Source organism: Falco cherrug, chromosome 4 (genome assembly GCF_023634085.1).
Source record: "Falco cherrug isolate bFalChe1 chromosome 4, bFalChe1.pri, whole genome shotgun sequence".
Lineage (NCBI taxonomy): Eukaryota > Metazoa > Chordata > Aves > Falconiformes > Falconidae > Falco > Falco cherrug.
In genome coordinates, this window is record NC_073700.1 from 85,068,818 (window position 1) to 85,090,626 (window position 21,809).

Below are 21,809 nucleotides of genomic sequence, written 5' to 3' on the forward strand. Positions count from 1 at the left end.
GGGGGGGGGAGGGGGGGCTCGCGGGGGCAGGTTGCTGGGCAGTCGGGGGGGGGAGGGGGGGCTCGCGGGGGCAGGTTGCTGGGCAGTCGGGGGGGGGAGGGGGGGCTCGCGGGGGCAGGTTGCTGGGCAGTCGGGGGGGGGAGGGGGGGGCTCGCGGGGGCAGGTTGCTGGGCAGTCGGGGGGGGGGAGGGGGGGCTCGCGGGGGCAGGTTGCTGGGCAGTCGGGGGGGGGGAGGGGGGGCTCGCGGGGGGCAGGTTGCTGGGCAGTCGGGGGGGGGAGGGGGGGCTCGCGGGGGCAGGTTGCTGGGCAGTCGGGGGGGGGAGGGGGGGCTCGCGGGGGCAGGTTGCTGGGCAGTCGGGGGGGGAGGGGGGGGCTCGCGGGGGCAGGTTGCTGGGCAGTCGGGGGGGGAGGGGGGGCTCGCGGGGGCAGGTTGCTGGGCAGTCGGGGGGGGAGGGGGGGGCTCGCGGGGGGCAGGTTGCTGGGCAGTCGGGGGGGGGAGGGGGGGCTCGCGGGGGCAGGTTGCTGGGCAGTCGGGGGGGGGGGCGCGGGCGCTGTCCGCGGTGCTGACGCCAGGGCGGGGCCGGGGCGGGAGGGGCGCAGCCCGCGCCTGGTCTGTGAGAGCCTGGGGGCTCTGCGAAGTGAGGGTCTCTTGCCTTGCCTTTCTATTCTTCCTTTTTTTTATTTTTTTCCCCCTCGGATACTGATAAAAGGATCACATCCAGTTGAAATTGTATCACTTAAGGACTGAAGTGCATTTGCAATTTACTGCATAACAGGGCGAAAAAAAAAAAAAAAAAAGCCAGGCTTCTGAAATGAAATTGCATGCAAGTGATGTTTGTATTTCTTTTGTGGGAAAGGTTAATAGATCTAAATGTAAAGTAATGCTTTATGATGGGAGGCTGTCTAATGCTAAACCCACATTAATTCTAAATAAAAATATGACGATTAATGAGTGTGCACTGGGCAGCAGAAGGACTAATAAGAATTAGCTACTTCTGCTGAAATTTTTTACTGTTGCAAAGCACAGACTGATTAATTCAAGGAGGAAAAGTTGCATCTTTTAAGAATACTGTATGGGAAATACTTCCCCCATTCTTAGAGAACAACCCAAAAGACTGGCCAGAAATAACTCCTTCTAAAATATATGGAAATCTTTCTTTATACTACGAGTTACATCACTTAGTAATCTTGGTCTTAATGAAGCAGCTGTATATCTGGAACAGTATTTGTTCTGTTTACTGTCACATGGGAGCGAAAGCTTGGTAGAGGATCAGCATCCTTTCATATGAGAGTTTCCTACTGTTTCCTCGTTACCTTAGTAAATGAAAATACCTTAATGTGGTTCTGGTTGTTATTAAGAGTTGCTTCTGTCTTTTGTGACAATAATATTTGTTGAAATTGCTGATAACATGTCTTGTGAGCTCAGTTTCTTAGAGCAGTTCAGAGATGGACTGCTTTTACCCTCGGCTGTTAGCATCACCAGGGAAGAAGCACAGATGAATTTTGATGGATTCTGGCAAGGCTAAAACAAAGTGTATTTTCTCTAGTAAATTGTTTTCACCCTTAGGCTGCACTTTTCACTTTTGGTATATGTTGTCTCTTTCTCTAATGGATGATATTTTGCCCTTTTCTTGGCTATGGGAGAGTAGTATGCTCGTATTCTTGTCTCTGTGAACTCAATCTTTCAAACTTTCAGCATGTAGAAGTTCTTCTGATTTCAGTGCACCTTATCTAACAAGCAGCTTATATCTAATAACACTTGGCTCTTGTCTAGGCACTGAAATGGATGGTGTTCTGAAAGCTGATACAATTTTAAAGATCAGATCCCATAAAACATTGTGATCCCTAGCCAACAATGTGCTTTCTGGAACTGATTATTTAGTCTGGAGTTGCACTGTAGACTGTCCCATCCTTTTGTCTGGACTTCAGCAGGTACTTGCCCTGTGCAGTGACCAATGAATCTAAAGACCTGTGTGGGTGAGTTTTTCAAGAGGCCTTCTGTAACAGAGGCAGCAGGCATAGCCACTTGTTCCTCGGATGTTGTGGAGCCATATGGTCAGAAAGGCTTTGTCCTTCCTGTTTCCTCAGTTACTGTTTTGATCTAGCTATGTGGAAGACTGAGTTCTAGGTATGTTGGAATAGGATTGTGTGATGCTTAGAGACGATGAGGTCTTGTTCTGTGTCTTAGACACTTTTAATTCTTTTTTCATGTTCATCTATGAATTAATCCTAGCAGAGGCTCAGAGACTGTAGCCACAAGAATGGGATTTGGACCACCTTGCATCCTTCTAGTGTATAGCATGTACCCAGCTGAATCGGAGGTAACAGACACTGTGGGCCGTTTCTGTCATATCAGTATGGCAGGCCGCTGTTAAATACCTGCTTTTTCCTTCTGAATCTACTGATTTGGATCCTTGTAATTGTAATATGCAGTGGAAATTGCATGTAGCATCTGGCTTTTTGTCTAGTTATAAAGAGCAAGCCTCACCCTCGGTTGCTCATAACTGATAGGGTTTCATTGACTTTGTGATTGATAGCAGACCTGTGCCTCCTACAGAATCTGGCTTTGAGCAGATGCCACAAACTCACTCAGTGTCCCTTCAGCATACAGATAGCAATCGCCCTCCCCCTCCCCTCCACAAACACATCCATCCACAGCATGCTGCTTTTTTCACTGGCACCCGTAACAAAAATGGACTGTACTCGTACTGGAAAGTATTTACTCTCTACAGATGGGGCTGTAATTGTTTTTTACTGTTTTTATTATTAATTTCCAAACCTCCAATTAAAACACTGGGCATGAGTCCACTGCTCCCTTAATTACAAAGAGTAATTAATTGATCAGATCTGTTTTCTTTTTATTGTCTTGTGGACTGAGAGATAATGATGTGCAATGTGGAGGATATTCCTGTTAGAGATAGTATTTCTACAAATCCTGCAAAGCATAACTAATGATCTGTGGAGTACCATCCGACATTCAGTGAGCAGGCTGCCTGCTCTGTCTTCCCCCACACCATATGCATACATATGTACTTGCATTCCGTATTTTATGGCGTGATCAAATCTGGGTTTTGGTTAATGTTTTAGTAACTTCTCTTTCTCATTGTTCTGACTAACAGCAGTTAACATTTGCAATTTCAATCTGTGGTAGGGAGCACATTTCCTGTCCTAAAGGAAATCTGAATGAATTTAGAGGCCACAGAAAAGGACGGCTTACAGTTTCTGTTGCTGCAGTCTGTCAAAGAAAACAGGCTACAAGACAGATGCTGATTTGTTTAAAAACAAACAAACAAAAACACAAGTCTTGTGTTTTTTCTCTTTCCAAATATGCAATCTTAAGGAATATATTCGAGCATCTGGCTAATCTCTAAAGATTACATATGCACACCCAATTAGACCTGCATAATTTATTAAAAAAAATGAACATACCCATGTATTTGTATTTTATAGTTGTGCCAAATTGTTAAAGGACATAGAAGGAGGAATTTTATAAGCAAAATAGGGAGAGTCCTTCTCCTAGAAAAGTTGAAAGCATCAGCAGGGTCATATCTAAGCTTAGTTTAAAACCCATAAACACACTTACTTTGCTATTAGTGAATGGGTGAAATGGCTTTTTGAAGACATGAATGTTCATTTGTCTGCTTGTTAGAAACTCTGCAATACAGCCTAGCTAGCAGCATGGGCACCAGCCCTGACGGCTGAGGTCCTGTTGTGTTGCAGCAATATGAGTGATCTTCCCTGTGATTCTGTCCTGTGGGCTGCAGGGAGGTGCTGCCAGCTGTGGTTTCTTGAGGGTTTGATAGCCTCAAACGACTGCAAAGACATCATCCTCCAAAGGCTCTGTGGGGATGAGAGCCGCATGCTGGCGGCATGCGTCCCCTCTCACGCTTGTATGGCTCTCCACCAGCTCAACTGAAGGGCCCACACCACTCAGAAGAATAACTTGTACCTTGGCAAGAGATGGATGATCACAGTGTGCTTCAGAGGATGTGTGTGGGATGGGAAAAAGTAATCCGTGCCCTGACTACACTGTTCATCTCTCTGATACCTGAGTGCTACAGATACTCAGATCCTTAGAGGCAGTGACATTCCTGTCTTATTCTTAGCAACGAATTCCTGCAAGGTCTGCTAACCAGCAGCAGAGGCGGTGGTTAGTAGCCGCCTGCTTTATGTCGGGGTTTACTGGCATAAAGTTGCCATGGAGATCGGTACGAGTTTTAACCGAGCAGAGGCCGCGGCGGTTTGCCCTGTGCGTGCAAATCTGTTTGACGTGTCACGGGTATCAGATTTGGCTGTGCTGCTCGCCTTTGAGGTCCGCTTGTTTGTTTGCCTGATTCCCATGTGGGAGAGCTGAACAACTGCCATGCCAGTGTCCATAGCACTGCAACATGAAAAAAAAAACAACCCCAAAACCAACACAATTGGGATTGGTACCTGCTGTTCCAGGGCCCATACAAAAGCAAAGCCTGGGCACTGAAAGATTTTTAGTGCAGGTATCTAAGCCCTGTAAGCTAGAAGGAACTGTTAATTGCAAAAACTGGAGCCACCCCTGTGACAGCAGTAAGCATATTGGCTCCTGAAACACAGAATTGTTAAGAGGCAGAAACAGAAATGGTACAACTTGGGAGCTGTGGAAAGAAGGAATCTTCCCAACTCATTTTAGCACTTGTAAAGCAGATCAAAATATGGGGAGAAGGGCGAGCAGAATGAGTACTGAATATAAATGTCTGCTTTACACTTGTAAAGGGTATGCAGGCTCCACGTGCTCAGAAACATTGCTGGGAAAACATCAATTAAAATGCTCAAGACTGACGAAGGCTTTAAGGCTGTTGAGGTAAATGGTGACTCATATTGGTTGAGAAGCAGGAAGGAAAAACATTGAACGGCATACATCCCGAGCCGGACTCTGAAATGAGGGTTCCCAAGGGATCGACCTGCAGGCAGCAGGGATTTTAGCCAGGGCATCTTCAAAGGTGAAGAGCCCAAGTATTTTTCACTGACTTGGCAGCAGACAGGCTGGGTTTACAATGCATATGTGTTTGCAGGGTGTTACAGAGAGAAACTTGGTGTATTTCTAATTTTAGATGACGAGGAAACAGCCAGCTGATGAAAATATTTGGAAGAAAGGCTTGGAAAATTGGAGGCTTTGAAGGTGTGAGGGTGGGGGTGGGGGGTGGGGCAAAGGAGTAGGGCAAATGTGGAGATGGATCTTTGAACAGTACTTGCTCCAGCAGCAGCCTCTGAGCCCTCCTGCATATACTGCCTGGGCTGTGGCATTGATCTGAGAGGGGAAGGAGGCTTCTGCTGTGTTTATCCTGAGGAAAAGAGCTCCAGTCCTTTCAACAGAAGCTAAAGCTTGTGCACATTGGAGACTGGTGTGAGCCTGTTGTACTAGTGGAAAGACCTGATTGCATGCATCAAAAGTATCATTCCTCCTCCTCCTCCTCCCCTCTCCATCTCCTATACCTCTTTTAACAATTTAATCCATAGCAGTTTGTCTTCATGGGCTGTAATTGATCTGTCTGTGATTTAGCTCATCAGATGCTCATTAAAGAGCTTGCAGCCTTTCTTATTCATGAGGAGTGAGAGTCAGGGATCTAAAAACACTTTGTCTTTGTCTTAACTGGATTCATTCAGTATTCTGGGATTCAGGGAGGCTAATAAACTTATACGAGCTATTATTTAAAGGTGAGCTGCCAAGTGAACATGAAGGATGATCCAAGCACCCACCGCTGTGCCGAGCGCTCTCCGACATCGAGTGTCAGGTGTGAGCAGTGCTGGGAATTGTTGCTAAAACCCCAGCGAAATATTCCTTGCCGCTCTGCAGAGGGTGTCCTGCAATGCCCTGGCCGTATGTGATCGGATAATACAGCTTGCAGCAGAGCTCCTGGAGCTGCGTCTGCAATGAAGGCAGCATTTTTATGCTAGCGATGTCAGCGGGATACGCAGAAATATTTTGTGTGTTGTATATAGAGTTTGGGCTTGACATCTGGTTTTCTTTTTTTTAAGCGCCGCTATTGTTCTGAGCTGCCGTCTGTACTCTGGCAGTGCCTGTAATGATGTGTGCTTCCCACGATGCCTGCACACACACGCTGAGAAAGTGCCTGTTGCCATTCTTTCACAAGGAGATGCTGGCAAGCTGCAAAAGAGAACAATACCCCTGGGCTGCAGAACGCGGTTTCCTCTCCCCAGTACTTTAATGAACGCTTGAGATATTTCTAAGCTGTAGGAAGAGGAGATGGGATGGATGGGTTCTCCATTCCGCTGCTCTCTGAGCCTGGCTCTGCGCACCAGAGACTTCCAGAAAGATGAATAATTCTCTTCTTAAATTCAATGTTATTGAATTTGCGATGTAGTCATATGCACAGCGTCATCAAACTGGTTATGCCTTGGAGGTTTCTTAAGAGCCCGTTTGTGGTTATAATCACTGAAGTTCTCTGTTATCTTTTAAGATGGCAGTTCTGCCAGGGAACACGTGCAGCTGGGTCCTGTGCCAGCACTGAATGTGCTGGCTTTGTGGGTGAATCCTGGGGAGCTGTGGGGCCCACAGACAGAGCCCCCCCGTGAGGGATCTCAGCCCTGGCAGGGCATGCTGCCATTTGCCGACAACAGCAACTGGGAAGTCAGTTCCTATCGGGATTGGGGAATCTGTAGGAATATAAACGTTTCCTAAATACTCAGAGTATTTATAAATACTGTATGCTTGTGTTTATAATTGTACATTGTGTTACCTAAACATTAATACTATGTTTTTCTTTCTTTGTAGTGTACGGAGGCCAAAAAGCATTGCTGGTACTTTGAAGGATTATATCCTACATACTATATGTAAGTAGTCATCGCTTTTGGTTTTGTGTTTTCTAGTGCTCAAGAGAGAATTAGATTCCATAGGCTCTTAGTGTGTTGTTCTTTTGCTGATTATACTTTTTCTATAGATTCTGAGACTTTTCTCTAATTTAAAAATGAAGATGCAATACACTTTCCTTTCCTTCCTTCCAGCGTCCCATCTCTTTCCTTTTCTCCTCATTAAGGAAAAGTGTACAGACTTGTTTCACCACCCAGTCCAGGTGACCTTTCCAATCGAAACCAAAATGCAGCATCTTAAACATCTCTTATTTCAGAGTGCTGGAAGGAAACATAAGTAGAGCCATGTGAGGACAGTTCTTCCTTTGTTTTGAACAAGGGCAGGTAATCAGGCAGGATACCAGGAACACTTTGAAAGTAAGTGGGTTCCTGTTGTTCAGTTTAGGGAGTTGGGATGATTTGTCACCCGTGAAATAACTGGCCTTTTGATGAGTGGCATCTACATTTACATCAGGCTTGGGTGTGAACCGAATGTCAATGACCCGTAGGTGCACGAGTGAGGATCTCTCCGAGTTGCAGTCTTCTGTTTTAAATGGCCCACAGCAACAACAAAAAGGCAGAGGAAATGTGTGGGTGGGAGGTATCTTCCCTGTGGATGTGGGGTCAAAAAGGACATATGTACTAAACTTTGTCCCCGAGTTATATAACTGTATAATTGCAAACACCTGTAAATGCAAGTTTAAAAAAAAATAAAAAATTAAAGTGGGGTGGAGGAGTAGGGTGCAGCGTTAGGACATCTGTTCCCTGAGAAAACTTTGTTGCTGAAGGATTGGAAATTACTGTAATCCTCATGCTACCCAAGAACTTCCCTCCCTTTTCTTCTCCACCTCCACTTTCATCTGCCAGAAAGGGGAGAGAAAAATGCTGGAGACAAAAGGCAGTCAGCAAGCCAGGCAAGAAACAAAGCTCACTGGAAGAATGAAATGCTGTATGGTTTAATCATCTGCGATCCTGATTATTAACTGCTTAGGAAATGTTTGTGCCCGGAACACACTGTCTTTTTTTTTCAGGTGACTGAAGTGTTGAGAATTACTCATAGTGGTTGGCCAGAACAGATGGGTGAATTTAAATAAGTTCATTTTCTTTGCATGCTAATAACAACAGGCCTTTGGTTCCACCTACATTTTATTTTGTTTTGCTGCAATGTGGGAAAGAAGCTGGGATTTTATGAAATTACTGAAATCTCACTGTACCTTGACATTCAGGAGTGTGTTACTCATCACCTCGGTGTTCTGCTTACGTTTGTGCCCCACATGCTTTGGCAGCTAATTTTTGTCTCCCTTTGTATTACCAAGGGGTAGCTACTCAGATACTGGGTGTTTGCTCAGACTTTTCGTGCCACAGGTAAATACATCTTGAGCCCTGCAAAAGTAGGGGGTGCAAGGGGAGGCTTACTACCTGATGCACGCAAGGTTACTTCCTAATTGGTTTTCTTTTGGTAACTAGTTTACTGTTTTCTTTGTGTGCTGAAATGGAGTGTCTTGTAGAAAAGCAGTGTGTTTTACTTTCCAGTCTGTCAGAGAGGTTAATGGGAATTGCACACAGCTTTGAACATTGGAGGGAAGAAAGTTGTGAGCAGGGCTGTGGTGTTGGTGGGTCATTGGTTGATTTGGGAGATCTTTTAATGTGGGGGAAGAGAACAAGTTAATTGGAAGACTGTTACAAGTAGTTGCGTGTGCCTCTGATAGTTACTGCGGCACCCTGTTGCCTGCGTCATTACGTAGGAGCGTATGGACTGCCAGTCTGTTGGATCGTGTTAGTAAATGGAAAAAGGAAGGGGAAAGGGTGGGATGTTTGTGCTCGGTGAGTGTGGTGGTGAGTGTCCGTTAGTGATGTTATTGTGATTGTGAGTTTAAGTGGTGAAGAAGAAAAACGCTGAGGAAAGACAATAAGCATGTGGGGATGGTAAAGCTCAGAGGATAGATGATGTGTGGCAAGTGGAGCAATGTGGAAGGGAGGCGAGAGAGGGTATCTGAGCACACAGGAGCCCAGCAGGGTTAACGGGGGCATGCATCAAAACAACAGGAAGGTCATCGCTGTCTGCAGGCCGGGGGTTTCCTGCTCTGCTACTCCTGCAATTTCAGTGTCTGCTGCCTGCAGTAGGGGAGAGGCACAACACCAACCTCAGTACCTTAGGCTGAAGTCCTATTGCTTTGGCACTTGTTTGACATGCTTCTGAGTTAATTCAACTTGCTAATCCCACAGAAAGTTGTTCATTTTAGCACATTTGAGTCAGTGTTGAATCAGCATAGTACGGTTTTTGGTGAACGCTGGTGAAATGGGAGGGAGTATTCTGCATATTGTGGGGGTGGAGGCATGAATAGGATCTTCTCCATTAGCATATGGATAGATGTTAAATCATCTAAAGGCATAATACGTAACTTTATCCAGAGAGTGTCTCCTCTGTGCAAGTCTAGATTTGGGATGTGCTGTAGTGAAACTAGTGTGTACAGTATAGGGTTTTATTTTAACTTGCAGTTTCTGGAGCAACAGTCCATATGAAGCAGATATATTTAGTCAAATGAGTTTGCAATAGATTTCATTCCGTTCCTTTCTATCGTTGGTTTCTGACAAAAGTTTTTTCTACCCAGTTAACATATGTAATTGGTCCTTTGGTCTTGAGACTATCTTTGGAGACTTCTGAAACCCAGCAATGTAATCCTTTTTAATGGTTTCCCTGTGATTTCAGTCCCATGCTGGCAGTATGTCATGTTTCTCTTGGAGACACTTTTTATTACAGTAAAAAGGTTGGCTTGTCAGCTCAGAAATACTGAGTCCTGTGTCTGTTCACAGATCTAGCGTGGCATGCTCAGACCAAGGCACCCCTAGACTGGCATGTCCATATGCCTTATCTCTTGTGGGTAGCACATCCTCCTAGAAGGAGCCTGCTTCTCTTTAAATTGCCCAGAGTAATAGAAATCTGAGTTGGACTGTCACATAGAATGGTTCTTTGCTTTTATCGGAAGTTTAAAGGCAAGATAGCTGAGTTAATCTTTCCTGTAAAGGCTCTACTTCAGCCATCCGAAGACAGAGATAAGACTGTGTCTGCTAAGCAAGAGGAACATGGGATGAGAAATCAGTGTGCCAAAACAAGTGTACTGGAAATTCAGCTACACTGGGGGTGGGGGGAACCTGCAGTGATGTGGCTGTTCTTCTTTTGGAGCTTAAGGTGTTTTTAGTTTTTGATTCAATCTGTCTTCCAGTGTACATATTTTAAAAATAAAAAGTTATTAGAGTTGGGACTCAAAGCTTTCTGAAAACTTGTTGGTTATGCTTTCTGTATTAACAGCTAGGGCAAAGAATGGAGGTCTCTGTTACAGAACTAATGATACATCTCTCTGTCCAAATGCTTAATGGTATTAGTACCTTTTTAAAAATTATGTTCCAGTGAACATAATTATTCTAGACTTCATAGATCAGCAGTAAAATTTAATTCAAGCCTGTTTCTTCCAAGTATAATTCCATTTCTGAAGGCTAGGCTGAGGAGTTGATAATTTTCCAAACTTTTCTGCCTCTGCTGTGTGAATAAGATGTAACTTATTTCAGACCAGAAGCTATCATGGAAAGCTTGCCAGGATTTTGAGATACATACATTGGTCTTCTATTACTGATACAGAGAATTCCCAAGATTGCTCCTAAGTTGCTTCGCTAACCAAACTATCCATTTCTCCACGTCCTCGTTGCCTGAGTCGCAGGATATTGTCAGTTAGATACTTTCCTTCTGCTTCAGCAAAATTCTTATTTATGTGGCCTGAAAAAATAAGTAAACAAATATAAAGCAGAGAAAGGAATTAGTTATTGGAGTCTAATTCTTATCCTTTGGCAATGCAGGGAGCCAAGTTATCCCTGACTTTGCTTAAAGAATTAGATCATACATCATCTTGTGTGGATGCACGGAAAGCAATTCAGAATTAAAGCTGTCTCAACAGACTTGACTCTGATCCTCTACATGGATCCTCATCCTTCTCTCAATTAAATAAGCCAGCTCAATTTTATTCTAGATGTAGCTGAAGTGCTGATGTCTGGGGGAAGAGATGATCAAGATACTTCTCCTATGTGGCAATAGTGTGAATAATGGCAGTGAATGCATTAGATTGCAAAATGACCTCCTTGTGTAAGATACTCTGGTTGTTTTTTCCCCTTTTCAGTTGGGAATGAATAGTAGAGGGAAAGCTGTCTTACATTTTGCTGCTGAGGAATAGTTTGATTAGAATGATTGTGAATGTCCCCTCATTGCAGGCTGAAGTATGTTCCCCAGGATGACTGACCAATCCCATAGGTCTTTTCTGTTTATTTTTCCTCCTGTTGTTAGGTGCCATCACATCAAAGCTTTTAATGAGGTGATAAATTCCAGATGCTAGAACCTGCATGTTTCTAATCCTCTCCTTTCCAGGCTCCGTGGCATGTTTATAAAGCAGCACAAATGTTTTTGAGTATGAGTGGTAAGCACGTGTCCACAGCGATAGAGGTGCTGTGGCTGATGTTGCTGGGTCAGTGAAGTAGTTGCCCGCAGGGAGGGGGTTGGCAGACTTAGAGGGAGAGAAGAGTTTTGATGCTGTCCGGTACTTAGTTAACACTATTTCAGCTCATCCTGCTGGATTATTGTGCATTGAATTGTTAAATAACGTGATATTGTAAGAGGAAAAGATAGTAACTCTGAATAGAGAATTGGAGAGGAACTCGGGTGGGAAGGGCTTTCAGGAGACCTCCAGTCCAACCTCCTGCTCGGAGTAGGGTGAGCCATGAGGTCAGCCCAGATTGCTCGAGGGTTTAACCCGTTAGGTCTTGGGAAAACTCCAGTGAAGAAGATGGCACAACCTCTGTGGGCAACATGCTCCAATGCTTGGCTGTCCTCATGGTGGGTGATTTTTCCACATACCAAGTCAGAACCTCTTTTTGTTTCAGTTAATGTCCATCATCTCTTTGCCCACTCTGCACCACTGGGAGGATCCTGACTCGGTCATCGTAGTAACCTCCTCCTGGGTACTAGCAAGTTGCTCTTGGATCCCTCTGAAGCCATTTTTTCCCTCGTTTGAACAAACCCAAGTCCCTCAGCCTCCCCTTACAGGGCAAGTGCTGCAGCCTCTGACCATCTTGGTGGTCCTTTGCTGAGCTTGCTCCCATTTATCAATTTCATTCTTTCTACTGGGGATACCAAAACCAAATGCGGTATTTTAGGTGTGGTCCAACAAATGCTCGGTGGAAAGTGACAGTCACTCCCCTTGAGCCACTGGTTAGGCTTCTGATGACACAGTCCAGGATGCTGTTGGCCTTTACTGCTGCTGTGGCACGCTGCTGGCTCACGTTCAGCTTGCTGTCTACCACGACCCCTAGGGCCTTCTCAGCAGAGCTGTTCCACAGCCAGCAAGATGTTCATCCTTCCCACAAGCAAGACTTTGCATTTGGTTTTGTTCAGTTTCATGAGGTTCCTGTCGGGCCGTTCCTCTAGCCAGTCTAGATCTTTGAGTGACAGCCCTGCCCTGGAGCTCGCTGGCTGGGTGCCATCTCCAGACTTGGTGAGAGCACTCTATCACCAGTTCCAGAAACGTGCTGGTCAACAGGACAGGTCCAGACCTCGGTGGTACTACCAGAAATGACTTTATACTCTCTAGCGTAAGTGTGGCTTGCTGACCGCTGTCCTCTGAGCCCCACCATCCAACCAGGTTTTTTTCTACCCACCTAGCCATCCACCTGTCCAGGCTGTAATGTCTGAACTTGGGTACAGGAGTATTGAGGGACATGGTGTGGAAAGCCTTGCTGAAGTTGAGGTAAATGATGACTGCTGCTCTCCAGCTGGTCCGCAGATACCACTGCCAGTGTAGCGGTGGAAAGTTTTTTTGCTGCACTTGGTGCAGCTTCCAGCTGTCACTGGTGGGTGAGGTTTGGCTTTCCTGCCATCACACCCACCTGTGTATGTGGTCATTTTTCAACTCCTCCTAGGTAGCCTGTACCTGCTTCCGCCTCCTGAATACTGCCTTGTTTTCGTTGGAGCTCTGCCATGGGTTCCTTGTCTTAAGTATGTTTTGGGTGTTTACTGATGTGCTACTAGGTGAAAGACCTGCAGAAAGAAACATAGAAACTTTCTCAGGAAGAAAATGTTAACCATTGCTGCTGGCAAACGTGTGAAGAATAGAATAAAGCTAAGGGAGTGCTGTCTTGTAAACTCGTTCTAATTTTTATGCAAAACAGAACCTGAATTAATGTTAAAGGCATGTGCGGGTGGAAGTGCTGTGTTTTTAGCATGTTTCTGCCATAGAAAGTAGTTTATTGCAGACAGCTGCACATCTACACATTTATTTGATTAAATCTGTTTAATTTTTCATTTATAATTAGTATAAGAACATGAATGCAAGCCTAAAAAAGGAATGTTAATTAATATTCTTCACGTTTAAAACATGTTCCCACCCTACATGGGAACAGTCAATTCTTTTTCTTATTATGGAGAATGCTGATTGTATTGTTTGTCATTTTTCATGGTTTTTTATATAAATTTCTTGGCCTTTTCCACACATTCCATTTCTTTTGCAGATTAAGTTTTCTTGTATTTGTCACACAGCTGTATTCACCTGTGGTTTGAATGTAAGCCCTTACGTGCTTGGCGGTCAGTCTATACTAGTAACTTTGTGCATTATCAAGAATCTGCAAAACGTTCCAGATGCAAACAATAAAAAAGTGATTTTTCTCTCACTGTTATCTGATTAAGATAGCTTAGAGAGCACTTCTTTGTTCAAAATGTGTGTAAGAGGCTGGGAACAAAAACCCAGTCTAGACACAGGGCATGTTCACGATGAGAGCCACTTTCTGTGCCCCGCATCCTGTTGTGTTTACTGCTTTTAATTAAGTTGGCTTTCCTGATGATACACTTAGCATTCCCGTTGCAATTACAGCTGCATGAAGTGTCAGCAGGTGTGTGCATAGGGCAGTAATCTAGCTGTTGATTTATTCTTCTGTTTGATTTAAAGCCAGCATGGAGGGAGGGAGAGGGGAGGCAGCGTAATAGTTTTTCATGCTTCCAGGCACCTTGAATGGCTGGCAGCATACAGAAACGGAGACCTGGACTCAGGCCAGGGCCACCAATTTAGCAGCGAGCAGCCGCAGGAAGGGCCTGTTTGCATATGTAGTTCAGCACAAGAACGTAAGTGAAGGAAGACAGCAGTAATTATCAGATCATCTGCATATAAAGGCAACAAAACCCCACCACCATTGCTCAGTCCTGCGTGGCCTTAAACAGTAATGGTACAAAGCATCGCAACTAGCTTCGGTGGTTCGTGCCCTTAAGGTGGTACATGCCTTGCTTCAAATAAGGAACTAGCTTCCCTTGGTGTTGATGGATCTGTTGAGGTTGTAGTCCTGGCTGCTGTAATCACCCAGCAACTCGATGCCTTGCCATGTGCTTGGGTTTGCTTCGACAGATCGGTTGTCCGGTGCGCAACCTGGGGAGAATTAGGCTACCAAATTAACTCGCCATGAGTGAGTCCTGAAGAGGGGAGAGAGATTTAATATCTCAGCCTGCACAGGCAATCAAGCAGGTGACTGACCTAATCCGAGATTCGAAGCTCTGACCAGTTTTGGAGTTGGAGGCTGACCAGGTGTAGGCAGCTTATTCTGAGGAAAGTGAGGAGGAGAGGGCAGTCCCTGGCGTCTGGCGGAGTGCTGCCCTGAAACCAAACTCCGCTGGCAGAGGTAGAGGAGGGAACCCAGTCCCACCCCGCCTTTCATTTCCAGAGTATGCAATAACCACGGTTGTGTCTTATCATGAGTGAGCCTCAGTTTTTCCAGTTGAGGCTGTTTAACTTGAAATACACATCCGAGCATTAACTTTTCCATGTCCCAGGCAAGAATCCCAGTGCAGGGCTGAGAATCCATTTCTGGCTTCCTGTCAGTGGGAGAGGAAGGCTCATACCTGGTTTGAGCCCCGGTGGACAGCATCAAGGAGCGCTTGACCCCGAAATCATCTTGAAGCTTCTAACCCTTTCTGGATAGAGAGACCCTGGATTAAAATTTTGAAAGACTTGGTGGCACCTACTGTTGGCCATTAGTTCTTCTTGGCATTTGATCATTTCCTTGGTGAAGGAAAAGAAAAAGTTTTACTATGCATTAGTATTTTAAATTGAAGTAGACACCCATCGCCCCCTGCCAGCAGGCTGCTTATCATCTCCCAGAGCTGCGATTAGATGTAATAGGGCTGCTCACCCACTGGGAGCAGCTTGAGGTATGAAGAACTAATTATCCGTGTAATAAGGGGCCTGATGATTAACTAGGAGTCCTCATTCCTGTTGGTATTAGACATTTACAATTCTACCTCCAGAAAATTAAAACTTGCTGTACAGGTTATCCATTGTTTACCTTAAGCTATGCTGGTTCTCTCTGCTTCATTCTGCGAAAGAAAGGCCTGCAGCTGATGCTGAAAAATGGCTATTTAAGGTACCGAATACAAACCACAGCAATTCTTGCTGGGTTTTGCCATAGAGGGAGCAGAGAAAATTTCTGGATGACTTTCTGGCCAGCACACGTGCGCTGGTCAGAAAGTCTCACACATGGTGAGAGATGCTGCCGTGACAGTCAACAAGGAGGGTCCCTCTGTGGTGCGGCTTTCCTCCTGGGCTCTGGGAACAGAGGGCTGGGGTTATGGCAAGCTGTTGCGTAGTAAAAGGCTTGTAGAAGGGTCAGTTTGGTAGGAGCAACTGAGCAAATACTTCTCAGCCCATCAGAAGTGGGGGAGAGTTTATCACATTCTGCGAAGCTTTTGCACAGAGACAGTGGTTATAGGCTCCTCAACTAGAGAATAATTGAGAAACTAGGAGCAACTGGACAATTATTCAATTTTCTCAATGAATATTTCTCAATTATTCAGCTAAATAATTGAGAAAATAGGAGCAACTGAGCAAATCCTTCTCATTCTACAAGAAGTGGGGGAGGATTTACCATATTCTGTGGAGCTTCTGTGCAGAGACAGTGGTTATAGGCTCTTCAGCTAAAGAATAATTGAGAAATAATCCCTTTTTCAGTTGCTGCCTGCTCTTGTTTTTCATGTCTGTGTGGAGGATAGGAGCCAAGCATCTTGTCTCGTTGTGGGAGATTTTAGTTCTGTCAAAGCAGACAGAAATCTAATCTGAGCAAATATTGTTTCTGTCTCTGTTATTTCTACTCTGGAGAAAAAAAAAATGACCTGACAGAGCCCTTTTCCTCTTTTTTGCCTTACGTTTTTGTACGTAGTTAAGGGCTGGGTGATTTATCAAGTGCCCGGGTAACTCTGTCTCCAGTGCTCTCCTGGGTACCAGCGATGGGTTTTTACTCTCAAGTACAGATGTGCCACTGAGGTCATGACTGCATTCATCTGTGAAGCAGTTACATATATATACTTACATATTTGTTATATATATTAGTTATATATTTGCCAAAATCAGACCTGAGTTTTACAAGGCACTGTTTGTGCCATGTGCTAAGAGACTGCCTTTGCTATGTATGAGAAAAGAAAGAGAAATGCTTTTGGGTGCTGCAAACCTGTGGCTGCAAGTAACTGTGGTGGAACTGTGTCCCGGCTGAAAATCAGGCTGTGTACACAGCCGGCCAAGGAGACACGACCAGCACTGAGACCAGGGCTGGGAAGCAGAAGTTGCCCGTCGCACTGCTCCACCAGCCAAAGACCTTGCCCGTGTTACTGCTCCTCAAGCAGTTGAGTGGGTGCCAGCGGAGGGATGTGGCCTTTGTGTTACCGCGTCATTCTGGAGAGAGATGAAACCCCTCTGGGACTCAGAAATAGCTACTTAGGTGGGACTCCTGAGTGCAGAGTTGGACCCTGTGTTTCAGTTTCCATGTTCAGTGGGCTGCTGTAGCGAAATGGATTCCTTGGGATGACATCACCCCCATGCTTGCAGCATTAAGTTCCTCCACATGCCTGGTGGTCTTCCCCATGCATGCAGTCGATAACCTGGGTCTTCCCTTACGTAGCGGTACAGGCAGCGGCTTTGCTTTGAAACCTGCTTTTTATTGAAAGATGGAAATGCACATACAGAATGGTCTGAAATGGATTGATCAATGGTGAAACAAACCCAGTAGAAAAATAACTCCCTCTCTTTTCATTTATGTTTTACGCCTTCTATTGATCCTGTTCCTCATTGCTCACCCTTCAGGTCTAATTCTGAGTCTTGTGGCAGTGCAGTCGGGTTGAGCCCAGTGGCTTTACACCTTGTACATAGCACAGCCAAGACTCTGAGCTTCTTCAGAATTCTTTCTGCTAGTCAATTTGTGGCGGTTGCCTACTTTGTTTTTGTTTCATGGCTCATTTTATTTTTCTCTGTTCAGCACCACTGTATCCTGGCAGTTGACTTCCAGGTGGATTAAATACTTTTTTTAAAAAAAAAACAACCAAACAAACCAAAACTTTTTTGTCCTAGAACAAGTGAATATGTATGCACACTTCAGCTGTCTGCCTTCATCTGTTCAATGGTAGCAAATCTCAGCCTTCTGGCTTTGAGTGCTCAGCACTGAGTCTGCCTGGAGGTGACTCAGTCTCACCAGTCCATCCCTTCCAGTTCTTATGAGCACTTATGGTTCTCCTTCTGGTTTTTTGCCCATGCCAGTATTAGGACCACAGCTGGGGCTTCCATAACTTAATCTGATGCTACTAGTCATTCCCCCCACTATCTTGCTTTTCTGTTCTTAGTTTGGGTCTACTGCAATATCCTCCTTGATCTAAACTTCTGTCTCCCTTTGGTGTCCCTCCCCTTCAGACACTGCCAGTGCTTCTTGTATTCCAGTGAATCCCAGTTTGCTTCATAGATCTTACACAGACACGTAGCAATCACCTATGACTGGCATGCAACCTTTTTTCGGAATTAAGTCAGGCTTGTCTTCAGGACACTGGTTAGAAATCATGCAGTTTACTGTTACCTGGTGGTTGTGGGTGTTTTGTGGTTCTTTCACTCTCCCATCCTCTTGCTTCTGCGTCTACAGTAGGATTTCTGCCACTACACGTGGATTAACAATTTACATTGCATTTTACTCTTCCAAAAACCATTGCTAATCAAATATCTGAAATACTAAATCAGATTTTGGCACATATGATGCATCAGTCTGGAGAGGAAGCCTAGGAATGCTACAGCCTGCATTTCAAAGGGATGGTGTTGATGGGGAATACCCACATTGAGTGAGGACAGGGAACACTCGGACCACTATGGCCACACAGTCTACTGAAGACTGTATTCCTTGCTTTAACTCTTTAACATCTCCGCTTCTCAGCAAGCGCCAATCAGGGAATTATTTTTAGATGCAGTTCTTTGCTGTGCCAGCTCTGGTAAGAAGGGACTTGTTCAGCTGTGTAGATGGTGTAAATGGAGAAGAGCTTCTGGACCATTTCATTGAGCACAAAAAACGGGGTTTGTTTGTGGGGCTTGGGTCATACCGTATACCCTCACGTGAAACTTTGTGCTTTGCCTGTCCATTAAGGGAAGAAGTTCAGAGTCACGATTTAAGTGGGAACCCATACGAAAAGCTTGGTGCTGTGATCTGACAGGCAGGGTAACTTTGTCTCTGACGCAGCAGTTCCTTGATGCACTAGCAGTGCGAGTCGTTGGACAGGCAGACACATTAATTCCACTCTGCTGAATTATGAATGATGTATGATTTCGGAGGTACATCTTTTCATGTTGCAGACAGTTTTCAAAGAGAGACCATATGCTTGGTGAGGTTGCAGATTAGCAAAGCAACTAACGGATCATCTGTTATCCGCTGTAACGGGTTAAATTTTGATCAATGAAAGAAGCATTGCCCTAGGGAAATGAAGTTCTTGGGATCATCACCGATGTGTGAAAGAGGAAAACTGGCTTTAGAAGAGTCTTCTGTAGGAGATGGCTTTGGTCCAGTTCAGATTGATAGTGAGGCTCAGTCTTCTTCAGCTGGCATTGGGCACCAGCAGTCCTCCATAATGCAGAGCTAAAGCGTGAGCGTGACTTAAAGAGTATGCATACAAATTGTGTGTGTAATTGTGGTTTTTTTTAACGAACCAGGGTCTTAATTCTGCTGGGATTTGCTGTCAGGCTGTAAGAGATAGTACATCAAAGGCTTATACTTAAGCTTCTATGTTTCTCCGTTAATAAGCTGATTTTACTGTTGTCTTTCACCTGATAATAAATACGGCTCCTGTAAGTAAGTTAATTTTCTTGTAATCGGGTTTGATGTTGTCAGAAGTTGTGTTGTTTTTCTTATGGTGCATTGAATTGAGAAGAGATCAGCAAAGCTCCTGCAGTACCCCTACAGCAGGATCGCAGATGGGCTGCTTGTTCTTCCAGCCTTTTTTGGTGCTGTTATCCAGTGGTGGGGAATGCAAAGAGCAGGTTGTTGCCCTGGCATCAGCCTTGATTCCAGGCTCCTACATACGGGTGCCTGTGTCCATACTTGCAGGCACCTAAAATGAAGTGCCTGATTGGTTTTATGGGTAAAAAGCGAGAAGGTTACTAGTGTCAGATCCCAAAGGATTTTCCTCTGGGTGTGATACTGGTTTAGCTTCGCAGATCCACCCAGCAAGTGCAGAGCTTGTCTTTGGATGACTTCCCTCGGGAAGCTTGCTGGCTCTTAGAAAATAGAGCTTCTCTGAATCCAGCCATGATGAGGGACAACTCCTTCCTTCGCATCATTGTTTGCAATCATCTGCGTAGGAGGCAGAACTCTTTGGCGGCCTGTTTGTTTGCCCTTCAGTGGTCTCAGGTGCTTCATGAAGATTGAGCAGTTGAGCCTTTCTGGCTTACAACCATACTTTAGCCCTCTTCTGCTGGAAGAAAAGCTCAGCCACTCAGACTTTAAAAATGATGCTGACTTGTAGCCCAGACAATTTAGAAATTAAAAATAAAAAGTAAATTCAAGTACTGTGCTTCTCATGCCGATGCTGTTTTAATTTTGGTTGTTTGAAACACCATAATTATATAATTTAAAATAGCCTTTTCCCATCTCTTCTGACTCTGGAGAAAACAGATGCAAAATAAGCAGGGCAAGGGTGGACACGAGGGAGGCGTACGTGCAGCCTCCCTGGGCTCTCTGTTTTATTTTAACTTTCAGTGCAAGTTAAGCTTTTGGGGCTAGATCTGGGCAATGACTTTGGAGCCAGAGGCCAACCTGGTGCGTCCGCTCCCCATCCTGCTTGTGGTCAGGTGTAGGTGTCTGGCTGACAGAGCTGGTATGTGGAGGCAGAGATAAAGCTGCTTCACATCCCTAAAATCCTTTTTCTTTTTCTTTTTTCTTTTCCTTAATTGCCTCAAGAAGGGCTTCTAGATTTATGGGCTTTGTTTTCTTTCTGCTTTTCTGGCCCAGCAAAGTCCTTACTGTGCAGCATCAGCAAAAGGGGCAAATGCCCAGCGATATGGGTGAGGTGCTCCAATCAAAAAGCATGTTGAAGACCGGACAGGGGCTACCGTGACCACTGGTTTAACAGAAGGCTGTGGCTGCCACCCCATTTCATAAGGGTGTTCTGTTCATGCCTTTAATGTTTGTCTTGAAAGCTCCTGCTGGGTTGATCCACTTGGGGAGCATGGAGAGGCATGCTTAATTTATTGGTCCTGATGGAACTGAAATTAATGCTAACTTGCTGAGCCTTGTCAGTAGTTTTGTGAGGTCTGGTAGCTTTGAGTATGAGTTGTTTAGGGTCCTGGCAACCTTTAAAGAAGGATGTTGGAAATGAGTCACTTTCAGGGACGGCAAAGCAGGTATTTTCTCTTTTAGCATGAGCAACTTAAACTCTGCTCGAGTCTCAAACTGGGTGCCTGAGCATATTAATTGACCTTGCCATGCTGATCATATCGGGTCCTCCGGCTTGCTGAAATCCTGCCTACTTGTCATCAGAAAAGCGTGTAACTGTTTTTACTTGCAAAACAGTGGATTATGTATCCATAGAGCATCTTTCTCTGGCCCCAATTAAAGGCTGAAGCCTCTGTGACGACGTATTTTGTGAGTGAAGGCTTGTTAATTGAGCGTGTAAATGTGTAATTGTCTGTACAGTTATCCAATTGAAGTTTTTATTAGTTTGCATACAAATACGGGAGCACAGTCATGCATGTTGGGTAAAATTTCCAAACCCAGATGCTTAATTCAATACGTGCATTAAGCATACAGATGTGAACACCCTTAAGAAGATCAATGCAGTTGTGGTAACCTCCTCTTTTCTTTTGGTGTGTGGATATCTGCATGTTTTCATCTGATTCTGTCACATACCATAGTTTCTGTGTTACCTCTGTCCTTTTTCCTGCTAAATAAGTTTCATCAGGGTGGGAAGCGGCAGTTACCACAGAAATTGTTCAGAGGTTGCTATTAATGCATGTGCTGACTTGTAATGAAGTGGTGCCTTGTGCTTACAGTGATTGGTGCTGTACCACCTTTAAAACGGTTCTGTGCCATATGAAATATGAATTTGAAATGTAGTGGGGTGTTTTTAGAGGAAAGCCTAATTAAATAACGGGAGGTGTTGGCAGTTGCGGTCCAATACAACTTCTGAGAAGCAAAAAATGCCATTAAATTTGCAAATAATGGTATGCTTGAAGTTTTCTCTGCGCTTGGTGGTTTCTCTGTTTGGAAGCTGCTGATTTGCAGAGAGTGAGTGATCTGGCAGTTTTGACCTTGCAATTATTGTCTGTTGCAGTGAATAAAACCTCAGATGGCTCATGTTTGAGGTCTGCAGTGTTCATTTACTGTGAAAGAAAACAGAGTAATACTGCTTTTCTTTATAACATGTCCTTTTATATAAACTACATTCAGTCTTTCTGAGTTGGCTTTGAAAGAAGTGTATAGGAAGGCAGTTCCAATAACATGCAAAAACTTCTTAAATAATGATATTGCTGTGTCATAGATGTGTATGTGTGATTGACAAGTTTATCTGGCCAAGGGTAATCTGTTCTTATTCATAGACCCACAGAACGGTTTGGGTTGGAAGGGTCCTTTAAAGATCATCTAGGCCAGCCCCA

General features: G+C 44.7%; 1 protein-coding gene across 1 annotated transcript in view; it reads left to right on the forward strand.

Moving 5' to 3' along the window:
- Window positions 1-21,809, forward strand: part of VOPP1 (VOPP1 WW domain binding protein) — a 66,026-nt gene that overhangs the window by 37,410 nt on the left and 6,807 nt on the right. The window contains exon 2 of the mRNA XM_055707430.1: window positions 6,767-6,825. Coding sequence (XP_055563405.1) covers window positions 6,767-6,825 — 59 coding nt within the window. The remainder of the gene's footprint in view (window positions 1-6,766; window positions 6,826-21,809) is intronic.